The sequence below is a fragment of the Marmota marmota genome, unplaced genomic scaffold, assembly GCF_001458135.2.
Source record: "Marmota marmota marmota unplaced genomic scaffold, marMar, whole genome shotgun sequence".
NCBI lineage: Eukaryota > Metazoa > Chordata > Mammalia > Rodentia > Sciuridae > Marmota > Marmota marmota.
In genome coordinates this window covers 364,767-378,470 of record NW_026000080.1, presented here as the reverse complement: position 1 = coordinate 378,470, position 13,704 = coordinate 364,767, and the positions used below count along the sequence as shown (strand labels likewise).

Below are 13,704 nucleotides of genomic sequence, written 5' to 3'. Positions count from 1 at the left end.
AAAAAAAAAAAAAAAAAAAAAAAAGATCTTTTGCATTTAATTTTCATTTTTTGGTACCAGGAACTGAACCCAGGGATGCTTAATCACTGAGTCACATCCCCAGCCTTTATATATATATAATTATAATTATATAGAGTCTTGCTGAGTTGCTTGGGGCCTGAGTTGCTGAGGCTGGATTTGAACTCACAATCCTCTTGCCACAGCCTCTCTGGGATTTCAGTCACTGGGATTACAGGTCTGCGCCTCCACGCCTAGCTCCTTCAATTATTCCCTAATAATTGAACTCTACTTGAAAGGTACAACTGAAGTCAATACTGAGGCAACTTCCTATGAAATAAGCCTTAACAGTATGGGTTAGTGGAGAGCACTGGATGAGCAAGAGACCTCAATTAGTCCCATCTCTGCTGCCAAGTGAACTTGGGCAAATCTTTTGGTTTCTCTAGGCTTCTCTGATGTAAAAAAAAAAAAAAAGTGGGGAGACTGTGCTAGAGTGTCGAAACTTAGATTCCATGAAACTTATCAAATTCTTAAATTCAGAGTAACAGCAGGGACTGTCAATAAAGTAGCTTTCATACTCTTTGTTTTAGTCGGAAGAGACAGGATCATATTAATAAAAACTTCCATTATTTAAAGTGCTACCATGCAGAGAACAGGTCCACGTTGCCTTTACCCAGGAACTTGCCCAGGGTTGGCAAGCACTATACCACTGAAAGACATCCCTAACATAATATTTCCTTATTTCAATACCTGTAATTAAGCTGATTCAGCCATAGGCACAGTTTAGGAGAATTTAGAAAAAACAGCATTTTAATTCTTTTTATTTCAAGGACCACCTACAAGAATAACTTATGTTTATTCTCAAAAACAAAACAAAAACATACCCTGTATCCCAATTAATCTTAAAAATCAGTTCTCTTGATCCTAATTTTATAAATGTACGGAAAACAAGACAGACCAACAAGGCTCATATGTTTTTCTTACGTAGAAGCTAAAGAAAAAGGAAAAGGTGGGAATCTCATGAAAATCAAAGGGAGATCAGTGGAGGAAAGGGACAAGGGGGAGGAAGGGGGAAGTGCTGGGGAGCCAAAATTATATTGTTATATTTTGTGCATGTACTAATATATAACAACAAATCCCACCATTATGTACAACTAACTATAATGCACCAATAAAAAATGTGTGTGTGTGGGGGGGGACAGACCAAGATGCTGACATAATTTAAATGGCAGGGTTAGCTTTTTATTTTCCTTTATTTATCTGCATTTTTCTAATCACCTAATACATTTTTAACCAGGAAAAAAAAATACTAAAAGGTCATATTACCACACCTGAATCAACTGTTTAAAAATAACACAGCAAAACAGCTGAAAAGGAAAAAAAAATAATAGTTATTTCTGGGTAACTTATGCATATTTTACTTTCCAAATCTTCTATCATGTGTATGTACTGACCTTTGATAATTGCAAAAATAACTGTCTTGAGATCTAGCTGGGTTGCAACTTGCAGCCTTCACTGAACTGGGAGTTTTGTAGTTTGTCACTAGAGCCTATTGCTCCTGAGGGCAATGCTGAAGGCATGTGGGGATGAGAGGTGCTGGGGATCAATATATTGAAAAGGGAGACACGGTTCAGATTCCTTCTTCTTAGGTCTCACTTTGGGTGGGATGATTTCTATTGGCCTGGAGTGTGCATTTCCTCACTAGACCTCTAATTCTGTATATAGGTTATAATACTCCTGGTATTTACTTCCCTAGGGTTCTCCACTGCTTTTAAGCAGTACTGTGTAAGGATCTTTTTGTCCGAGAGAGAAATATTATTTGTCTTCATGGTCCCAATAACCATCTTCCTCCTATGGTCACGAGGATGGCAGTGAAAAGTCTTATCTTCAAAAGGAAAAAGTCCCTTTACAGACTAGGGTCTGAACCCAACCACTAGGCCACATCTAGTGCTAATGTCCATTCAGATATGTGAGAATCACAGCACTGTTAGAGCAATAATTTACATAGGTGATGCCTATCATAGACACAAGTTCCCTGTATAAACTATCCTAGTGGGTAAACAGCAACACTTTCTTGGCCTTCCTTTATAGTGCCTGGAAATTGAGAGACCCTAAATCAATGTGTTCTAAAGAAAAATAAGCAAAATACCCACCACATCAAAAAAATAACATAACAGTGCTCATTTAAAAGTTCCTGCACACTCCCAGGGACCAGTGATCTTCATTTTAAAGACCCATTACTTCATAGGTGTCCCAATAAGCATAACTAAGAATAAAAAAGAATTGTAGATATGCAGATTTTACAAAATGAAATAGTCACATCCCAAACTAAAATCTGTTTGATCTGCTGTAGCTATTCTTAATAGCATCATCCTTCTGCTTGATAAGTTCATTAAGATAAAAGAGTTTACATCTTTTTCACTGGTGCCTTTCAGGGTCCAGCTCTTCTTTCTTGTTTTTTAACATATATTAATAAATCTCTCACACTACAAACTAAATATGTTATAAATGTTAACAATCATTCTTGAAAGTTTTTTTTTATTTCCATGACTATTAAAATTAAAACCCTAAATGAGAAAAATAATGAAAAATAACGACCTCTATCAATTGCAGTGATACACATTATTTAAAATTATATATTATAAATTACATATAACATGTAAATGTAACAAAAAATTTAGTTTTGAAAAATGTTTTATTCAAGAATTACATAATTTCAGTATCTTCCAAAATACAGTTTCCTAGATCACTACAAAAGAAAGCAAATTCAGTAAGAAATTCAAATCATTAAATATGTTGCACTAGTATATACATACAGAATGCCAAGCAATAATATTTAGCCCTGGAATGCGTACCATGTGTTTTCCTCATTAAAGGCTCAACCCAGCACGTTGTATAGGCTATGTACAATAGGCAAAGTTCTGTGTACATAAAAGGTTGACATTAGCTGCCTCAATTTATAGCTGTGGTAGTTTGTCCACTGGGGTGTCAAATTTGAAATCTGGAGGAAACAGATCTGGGGCCCGAGGGTAGATCAGCCTGTAGGACTGTCTGATTGTAACATCAGCTACACCAGCAATATCTCCAATCTCTAAAAGACAAAAATCAAAACATTAAGTATCTCTTTCCTCCCACCTCCTTTCTACTACCAAAGTGAAAAACAAAATTAAAAAATACTGATTTTTTTTTTAAAATGATAATGGGAATCCAAACTGAAAGACAAGAAACAGGAGTTAAAGACAGTAATAACAATAATGGCAGTAGCACCTATTATCTTAAAATTTGTCTACAGTATTATAATGTTTAATATATGTAAAACAACTCAGGGCATAGTACTATGAGTGATAAACATTATATTGACCATATTTTTAAATGACTACTCTTTTTCTTTATAAATCTTCTTGAGGATCACAGAGTAATCCATGAATATGTTCTTTTTAAATTAATTTTTGTTTATATGACAGTGGAATGCATTACAATTCTTATTACACATACACATATAGAGCACAATTTTTCTTATCTCTGGTTGTATACAAAGTATATTCACACCAATTTGTGTCTTCATCCATATACTTTGAAATATGTTCTTATAAAGAAATTCACTACCCAGGTCAGGTCTGGTGCCACACATCTATAATCCCACCTACTTGAGAAGCTGAGGCAGGAGGATCACAAGTTTGAGCTCAGCCTGGGCAACTTAATGAGACCCTGTCTCAAAATTTTTCAAAATTTAAATAAAGGGCTTGGGATGCAGCACAGTGATAGAGCACCCCTGGGTTCAATCCCCAGTACTGCAAAAAGAAAAAAAGAAATTCATCGTCTCTTTCTACATTTGAAAGTTTATCTGCAACATCTAAAACCAAAATGAAATAATATTTCTCTACAACCTCTTTTTTCCTAGAGATCAAGCATCTATAACAGCTTATATAGATTTTTTTTTACTATTAGAAGTATACATTGTGCATATATATTGAACTCAAGTCACTTGATAATTTCTAGTCTGTTAAGAATCCAAAGAAGTAAATTAAATCTTTCTTAATAAATATAAAAGGTAAAAAATGGATCTAAACTAGCCTTTAAAAAAATGAGTAGAGGACAAAGGGAATGGATAATGGCATACCTGAGTAATTAATGCTGGCTTTCCCCCTCTAATCACTCTTCTGTTACCATCTGTTACTTACATCAAAGTATAGCCTAAGCTGAGGTGAAAGGCTGTTCTGAATCAAGTACTACAAAGTTACTTAAGCCAGTAATTCATGAACCCACGTTAAAATTTAGAAATGACTCTCCTTTTTCTTCATAAAATTTTTTGAGGATCATAGAAGTAATCCATGAATATATATACTTGCAAAAATGATTAATACTTCTGGTTGAAAGTTTCCCTAGAGGGCTGGGGTTGTAGCTCAGTGCTTGCCTACCACACATGACGGGTACTGGGTTTGATCCTCAGCACCACATAAAAAATAAAATACATAAAAATAAAAGCATTGTGTCCATCTACAACTAAAAAAAAAACAGGCTGTGCCTTAAAAAAAAAAAAAGCCACACACTAAATTTAAAAATGACTTTATAGAAGGTTGAACTACTTATGTCTATGTATTTCAGAAATTTCATTAAGAAACTATGAATAGTGGCTGGGGATGTGGCTCAAGCGGTAGCGCGCTTGCCTGGCATGCGCAGGGCATTGGGTTCGATCCTTAGTACCACATAAAAATAAAATAAAGATGTTGTGTCCGTCGAAAACTAAAAAATAAATATTTAAAAAAAATTCTCTCTTTAAAAAAAAATTATGAATATGGTTCAAAGGGAAAAAAGAACAGGCTTCACAGAACATTAAAGGTTGATGGTCAACAATATTGACAGTGTGTTAATCAGCAGGGTCATTAGAAATAAAGCATTTCCCACTGCCCCTCCCAAGATTTAAAAAGGTTAAGTTTATGGAGGGAAAAATGACTCAAAATGATCAGGAATATTTAAGGAAAAAAATTACAGAGAACTCACAAAAAAGTGAACAATGTAAAAAAAATTAAATAAATTTAAAAAAAGAATGAACAATGTACAAATTAAAATTATATAATTCAAATGGAAAAAAAAGTTTGTACATAGCTGTGCCTCCAAACATTTTTATTTATGAGTCACTTAAAAGCAAAATACTAGATATTTTTATGTTTTGTGGCTGAGGAACTACCTCTGAAGTGTGGGTTCTGGATACTTAAATGCTTCACACATAAAATGGAAAAAGACATACTTTAGCCGTCATAATTCATTATTAACATTCCTCATGAAAACCCCTACCTTTTTGGGTCCTCTTCTCAGCTGATGCCTGTGAAGCCATGTAAATAGCTGCTGCAGCCACAGAGATCGGGCTCCTCCCAGGAACCAAGTCCAATTCCACAGCCTTACGGGCTATATGTGTAGCTGCCATTTGAACTTGCTTGGGAAGACAAAGGTTGGAACAGAACCTGGACATGAAGTCCCCAGTTGTAATCAAATCCACACTTGTTTCTAAAGCTTTCAAAATAAGTTTAAAACATCGGCCAATTTCTTTCTTAGAAATTCGTGATACAGCACATATTTCTAAAAGAAAAAAAAAATCCATATAAGCCATATAGTTCATTTAAAAACCTATCATTTCTGATTAAATAACACATTGCAGTTGCAAAAAAAAAAACTTAAGCATGCCTAAAGATGAAACCCTAATCCTTTCAGTGATATTTCTCACTGAGCTAATTTAAAATTTCTTGGTTAATGTAAATGTTCACCACACTTTAAATTTAGGTCTTAATCTTTGAAAATATTAACTTCTTGACAGTTTCAATTTATGCAAATAGACTTCTTTAATCAAAAATTTCTTGGGTATTTATATGTTAATCTGTTATAGGGAGGGTACCAAGGAGATGAAAGAAAATACTCTAGCTAAAGAATGTTTCTCAAGCTACACAGTCATGTATGCATGTAATTCCTGCGATTACAGGCTATAATTAAATGAGATAAATATTCAACACCCTTATCCTAAATATTCATCCACCAAGCACTTTCAGAATAAACTTAACAAACTTCTTTTTTTTAGTTGCAGTAACAACACAAAAGATGGTGATAAAGGCCATCACTTCTTTTCTTTGACCTAAAACATGTTAATAAATATTAATTGGATGAATGAAGAGTAAGTTCAGCCTTCAGCTACAAAACTTTTGTCAGTGTATGCATCATGACAACACTATGAATAGGTTGTCATATATTTATGGGTAACTGCAAACTGTATGAAAAATACCAATTATCTCAAAGCCTCTAAATTAAGTGTTAAACTGCAAATACTATATACCTCAAAAGAAAAAAATCTCACTGATGTTTTCCAAGGCTTGACTCCTACACCTATAGAGAAAGATCTATGCTAGAAATGACAGCTGTTTTTATGCATCAAGTGTACTGACTTCCTACAAAGAGCCTATTATAGCTTTGATGCCAGGCCATAAACCCATAAAATATAGTCCATCAAAATATCTTACTAGCAAAGAACACAGTGGCCTAACATAGACTTAAAACAAACCTACATGGGAAAACAGTTTGAAAAGAACATGGTCAGTAAGATCTCTTTTATGTTTTTGTTGTCAAGGAACAAAATAAAGTGGCGCTGGCAAATAATGTTCAGGTGGATTACTATACCTAATGATGAAGACAGGACTTGGCTTCTAAGTATCAAAGCAGCTTGACTTTGGTCTGTTACTTTATGCAACTAAAAACTCACCTTTAAATGTCCTAGGAACCCCTTCTTGTCTACAGGCAATATAGAGACAAGCAGAAGCTATAGCATCGTTAGCTCTTCCCTTAAGGCTCTTCTGTTCATACACTTGCTTGAATAAATTATTTGTTCGATCCTTCAAAACAGAGAAACTAAGTTTAATTAACTCTAGGCCATTTAATTAGTTACAATATCAAAATTGCATATGCTCACTAAATTATGCAAAATGAATGCCAGAATGGCTTAAAGGAGGTAGACAAAAACTTACAACTATATTTCGAGGGAGGTTGATTCTGTCTGCCATGGTAGTAATTTCCTTGAATGCATTCATCATTGCCCGATCCGAACTACTCATTGTTCTCCGATTCTGGTACTTAGAATTGCCAAACTCATCAAAACTTGCAGCTCCTGTACCCTATAAAACATTTTTATAACTTGCAAGAAACTTTCAGAAAACTTGAATGAACAATTTCTATGAAAATACAAGTTATACAATCTGACTCCAAAGCCCAAGAAATTTGCACTGTGCATCCTACCTTTCCCTCAAATAGAAAAAGTACCAGGCTAAGATGCTTTAAAGAGGTGTTTTATCACTTAAGGAATATATAATTCTGAACAATTATTTGAGGCCACAGAAAATAGAAAACAAAGCAGTCCAATTTCATTTATAAATATGATAAAATAGCAAATATTAGAAAACAGAATACATTTTTAATATATCACGACCAAGTGGAGACTTTCACAAATGCAAAATATGTATTATTGGAGAATCTAATAAAAAATAAAACATCATAATATTAGATCTAAGAAGAAAACTCATATGATCTCCAAAGGTACCAAAAAAGATGAAAAAAAGTCAAAATTCATTTTTTGGGCGGGGTGGGGGGATACCAGGGATTGAACTCAGGGGCACTCAACCACTGAGCCACATCCCCAGACCTATTCTGTACTTTATTTAGAGACAGGGTCTCACTGAGTTGCTTAATAGCACGCCATTGCTGAATCTGACTTTGAACTCGCATCCTCTTGTCTCAGCCTCCCAAGCTGCTGGAATTACAGGCATGTGCCACCACACCCAGCCAGAATTCATTTTTGATACCTTCATAGAATACTACACATGGATATTTCTTCACAATAGAAAAATCTCTCCAAGGGCCAAAGCCAGCACTACGAATAATGAAAAAACATTAGTAGGATTACCAACAAAGTAGATGCAAGACAAAGGTGCCTCCTTCAACAACCACTTTGTAACACTATACTAGAAAAAATAGCCAATATTGTTAAGTAAGAGAAAAACAGTAATACAAATTTGGAATGGAAATGATTAAACTATTTGCAAGTAATATCTTTGTATACCTAGAATACTCAAAAAAATCACTAAAAAACTGCTATTGTTATCAGTTTATTACTGAATTAATGAATTCTTTTATTAAGAATTTTATTAAGAATCTTTTATTAATGAATTCTTTTATTAAGAATTCATTAGGGCTGGGGCTCAGTGGTAGAGCACTTGCCTGGCATGCAAGAGGCACTGGATTTGATCCTCAGCACCACATAAAAATAAAATAAATGAAACAAAGGTATTGTGTCCATCTATAACTAAAAAATAAATATATAAAAAATAATTCATTAAAGTCACAGGTCAAGATTAATGAACAGAAATCAACACCTTCCAACACACATTTAACCAGTTAGAAGACAATGAAGGAAAATATTCCAATTACAATGGTAATGTAAAAAATAAATTCTGGAAAATTCACTTATATGTAAGATGTTCATGAAGAAGATATTAAAACATCCCTAATGGACACATGAGAATTAAGGAAATTGAAAGCCATACCATATTTTTGGATAGAAAGATGTATCAATAAGTCAATTTTCCCTGTATCATTTTGTAAATAAATATAACCAAAATCCCAGTAAAAATAATCAAGATTTTGTTTTGCTTTGTTTTTGAAAAACAGAACAAAGTGATCGCTAACCTTTAAATAGAAAAGATTAGTGAAGAAAACACTGAAAAAGAAAAGCAATGAGGATTAGTGCCACCGGATTAACTAGACCAAAACAGGAACAGATAAAGTCCAGAAATATTCCCAAATACATATAAAAATTTAGTTTACAATAAATGTAGCATCTTAAAATTTTTCTTTTTTGCCATGTAAGAATAAAACGTTCAGGGCTAGGGTTGTGGCTCAGTGGCAGAGTGCTTGCCTAGCATGCATGTGGCACTGGGTTCGATTCTCAGTACCACGTAAAAATAAAATATTGTGGCCACCTAAAAATAAAAAAATAAATATTAAAATAAGAATAAAACTTTCAAAGAATATAGAAGAAACTAATAATAGTGGCTACTTCTGGCAGAAAAGAGGCATTGCAGTGGGAACTCAAGAGTTTAGGGATCAAGGGTAAGGAAAATTTACTATATGCTCCTTTCATACATTTTTTGAATCATGTATTTCCTATTGAAAAAATTAAATAACAAAAAGTCACAGTGTCAATTAGTTACAATCTTACATTTTAAAATACCTATAAGTATGCTTTTTTTCCAAGCCCATAAGGCTTAAAGCAAATGCAGACATAATCTACTTAAAAATAGTTCTGGATTTAATACTGTAAACTTTTAACCTTTTATATACCATGTTGTCCAAATTTGATATGCAGTTTTATCAATTACAGCATGCAAAAAATACCTAATAACCTGGGGTTTTTTCATGATACTTTCTTAAATACAGAATATGTATTCTTGGGAGGCTGAAGCAACAAGCCAAGTTGGAGGTCAGCCCAGGCAACTTAGTGAGACCCTATCTCAATATAAATAGAAAGAGATAGGGATGTAGCTCAGTGTAGAGTTCTACCAAATTCAACCCTAAGGACTGCACAAAAGAAAATAAAAAATGGTACACAATAGTAATATCTTAAAATGTAAACACCCCCTTGATTAATCTTGCAAAATATTTCACCACTATTTCCAATTCAGATTACAAAGTAAAGAGAATCAGGCTATCAGGGAAGTTATGCTATTGCCTTATATAATAATCACCACCACCATTTACTGAACACATTCTATATACTACATTTCCATAAAACCCTTAACTATGAAGTATTTAGTGTACAGGGAGAAGACAATTTTTCTTGAGGGGGCGGGGTGCAAGTATGGTATTGGGGATGGAACTTTATGGTGCTCTACTACTGAGCTAAGTGATCCCCAGTCCTTTGAAAATCTCAGCAACTCAGGAGGCTGAGAGCAGGATCGCGTATTCAAAACCAGCCTCAGCAACTTAGCAAGACCCTAAGCGACTTAGAAAGACTCTGTCTCAAATTTTAAAAAATCAGATAAAAAGGATTGGGGATGTAGCTTGGTGGTAAAGTGTCCCTGGGTTCAATCCTCAGTACAAAATAAATACATACATACTGTAATTTTGATTTGATGTTCTCCCCTCCAAGATGGAAAGAACACACTAATCAGCCATCATCCACAGTGGTATTACTGGCAAATTTTATTACCAGGCCAATATTCCCCAATGAGACCAGTGTCTGATATTTTTGCAAAGATCCCAAACTCCCGGGTCTTCGGTCACTCTGCACTAGGTATTTCCTGCTGATTGCGAGTATTACCTTGCCAATCATAGTAGACAAATCTCCATCACTCAAAAGAGGATTCTGAGAATCTCCAACTCGAGATGGATCTTTTGTTGCTTTGTCATTACTGAAAGTTCTCCACTCGGATCCCACATCAATAACCCGGTCACCTAAGAATACAAGCACATATCTAAATTATCCTGTCAAGGTAGGATTTACTTACCAACACTGTCTAATGTTATACCAATGTTTTTTATTCCCAGGAAATTTCAACATGGACATCTAGGTACTGGCTTAAAGGTCATGTCTCAAACATCGGTCCTGAAGCACTCTAACTACTATGTCTTTTCAGTAACAGTCCTCTTCAAACATTACGCTATAATTATTCATATTATAACTCTGAGAATAAAAAGAATTAGTCAAAATAATAAAATACAGTCATTCATGTGTGATGTAAAGATAAAACACCATAATAATAATAATTTAAAACAAAATTAAATTTTGTACAAAATTGTGACATGGAAAAATAACAGTACAAACTATTCAGAATGGACTACTTGGGAGGCTGAGGCAAAAGAAGTTCAAGTTCAAAGCCAGCCTGGGCAACTTAGTGAGACCCTGTCTCAAATTAAAGAGAGATGGGAACATAGCCAAGTTTTCATGGGGAATGCTTTGCAGAAAATAAGCCTAAGCTTGTAACTAATTGATAAAAAATATTTCTGACCAAATAATCTATACAGAATAAACATTAAGCCTACAAGCAATGAGAAGAAAGCCACATAAGCAAACTTCTTTTTGAGCAAAGAAGCAGCAGCAAAGTATGTCATATCAAAACACCAGATATGAGTAAATCTGATTACTGCTTTAGGGTAAAAAGCTTAATGGTTGGTAATATCTTCAGAGTAGAAAAGAGGTAACACGTGCATACTTTCTAAATGTTCTCATTTAATCTTCATGGCCTTAAAAAGTAGGCACTACTTTCGTTGCTACTTTTAAAAGGAGATTAATTGGCCTAAGATCACACAGCTTGAACTGCAATGTATATCAGATTCCAGAATTTGTTCTGTAGTGCATTTGTAAAAGATGAACTCTTTCAATGAATTGTGAAAAAGATGAAAGGATGAGCCACACCATTTTCATCTTTATGTACATATAACATGCAGAAAGGAGAATGGAATGGCAGAAATCATCTTCTGTAGCAATTAAAAGAAGTTATGGTACTGACAGTTAATGTAATAATTAGAGTATGGTCTCTGCCATTTGTTGCTTAGCCGTGGATTAACTTCATTTCTATGTCTTTATTTCTTCAGCTTTAAACTTCTCCAATAATGTTATATTTTGAAGACTAAAGATAAAATAAGCTAATATTCATGTATAGTCCACATAAGGAGCTTAAAAAGTAATTCTAATTTAAGTATTCAATATTAGCTATTTATAGTTAAGAAAATAAATAGCTGGGAGACATTCTCCCTTTTTGGTGTGGATGATGATAGAAGCTTCAGTTTTAAAACTTTAATCTGCATATTAGACTTTAAAAGTATCCAAGTGCTTTGCTGCAGAAATTTATGAGTAGGACAGTGAAGGAGAATGGAATGAACAGGAGAAACTCAACTATATATCATTCTAAGTCTTTTAAAAAACACATTAAGGGGCTGGGCTTGTGGCTCAATGGTAGAGTGCTTGCCTAGCACTGGTTAGGCCCTGGATTCAACATGAAAAATAAATAAATAAAGATTAAATTCTTTAAAATAACACATTAATTAAAATGCCACAAAACAGTACAGTGATATAATCTAATCTTAGTGATATTTAAAAGAATAGGTAATCACACAACAGAATGATTATTCCTGAAGGCTTTGGACAGGTTCAATTTTCTTTGAACTGCCAAATCATCTGTAAGTAGATTATCACCTGGACTAATATGTGTCCATGTCACAAGAGTTAGTTTAGGCAGGGTGATTGTCTGCCATTCTCATATGCAATGAGAACCATCAGGGATGGCAGACACAGGGACATCAGTTATAAAGCAATCTCAGAGCCAGCAAGGTGCAATGGGGCATGCCTGTAATCCCAGCGGATCGGGAGGCTGAGGCAAGGGGATCAAGAGTTCAAAGCCAGCCTCAGCAAAAGCAAGGAGGCACTAAGCAACTCAGTGAGACCCTGTCTCTAAATAAAATACAAAAATAGGGTTGGGAATGTGGCTCAGTGCCCCTGAGTTCAATCCCTGGTACCAAAAAAAAAAAAAGAAAGAAAGAAAATAAAAAGCAATTTCAGCATATCAGATCAAGCATGTGGCCCAAAAAAGGAAATGTTAAATGGATAGAATTGTCAGTTTCTTCTGCTTTCTCCTCATGGTAACAAATATCACTAACTTAGAAGGAATTCTGATTATAAAAATTTGATTTAAAAAACTTACCTGAAAGTATCATAAATGTATCATACACTGAAACCTTACTACAACATTAACCAACAAGTCCATGTCTCAAAGAGATTTAATTTTCTTGACAAGCTCTTTTCATTAAATTTTATATAATAATATACCAGAACATTATTTTAAAGACAAAATGTTCTTCCATTAATATCATATACCAATTAAAGTGATGCCATGGTATTTCCATGTCCTTATATTTTCAAAGGGCTAAAAGTGAATCCCACTTCCCATTTAACAAAATAAAAAGAAACATGCATGAGACAAAAATTACTGTGACCTTTAAATCTAGTTACTACACTAAAAAAGTTTTTTGAAGTCAAATGTCATCATTAGATTAATGATGACAATCAAATCATTAACTTACAATTTTATTTATTTATTTATTTATTTATTTATTTATTTATGCAGTATTGGAGATTGAACTCAGGGGAGCTCTAACACTGAGCCATACTCTCAGCTCTTTTAAATTTTGTTTGAGACAGGGACTGGCTAAGTAAGTTGCCCAGGCTGTCCTCAAACTTGTAATCATCCTGTCATCAGCCTCCTGAAACACAGGGATTACAAAGTGCATGCCACCATGCTTGGCAATTTACAACTTTCAAGTAATCCCAGCGGACTGGGAGGCTGAGGCAGGAGGATCATCAGTTCAAAGCCAGCCTCAGCAACAGCAAGGTGCTAAACAACTCAGTGAAACCCTATCTCTAAATAAAATACAAAAATAGGGCTGGGGATGTGGCTCAGTGGCTGAGTGCCCCTGAGTTCTTAATGTATTAAGAGAATATGGCAAATGAAAATGCAGGTAAGTATGCCCACATCTTTTAAGTCTCTCTACAAATGCAAAGATAAAGCAATAATAAGCCAAGATACTTCAGAGTATTTTCCTTTTGGTCCCAAAGTACTTTATCATGAGTTTCTTTTCTGCTTGCTTCACACTGTCTTACAAAAAAAAAAAAAAAAA

The 13,704-nt window shown here is 34.3% G+C and overlaps 1 protein-coding gene across 2 annotated transcripts in view; it reads right to left on the bottom strand.

The window, feature by feature from the left end:
- Positions 1-2,673: 2,673 nt before the first annotated feature.
- Gtf2b (general transcription factor IIB) overlaps positions 2,674-13,704 on the bottom strand; it is a 27,750-nt gene continuing 16,719 nt past the window's right edge. For both annotated transcript variants that reach the window (XM_015504721.2, XM_048814967.1), the window contains exons 3-7: positions 10,352-10,485; positions 7,005-7,151; positions 6,743-6,872; positions 5,293-5,574; positions 2,674-3,088 (exon numbers count right to left, since the gene is read on the bottom strand). In XM_015504721.2, the coding sequence (XP_015360207.1) occupies positions 2,955-3,088; positions 5,293-5,574; positions 6,743-6,872; positions 7,005-7,151; positions 10,352-10,485 (827 nt within the window). In that variant the 3' untranslated portion in view covers positions 2,674-2,954. The remainder of the gene's footprint in view (positions 3,089-5,292; positions 5,575-6,742; positions 6,873-7,004; positions 7,152-10,351; positions 10,486-13,704) is intronic.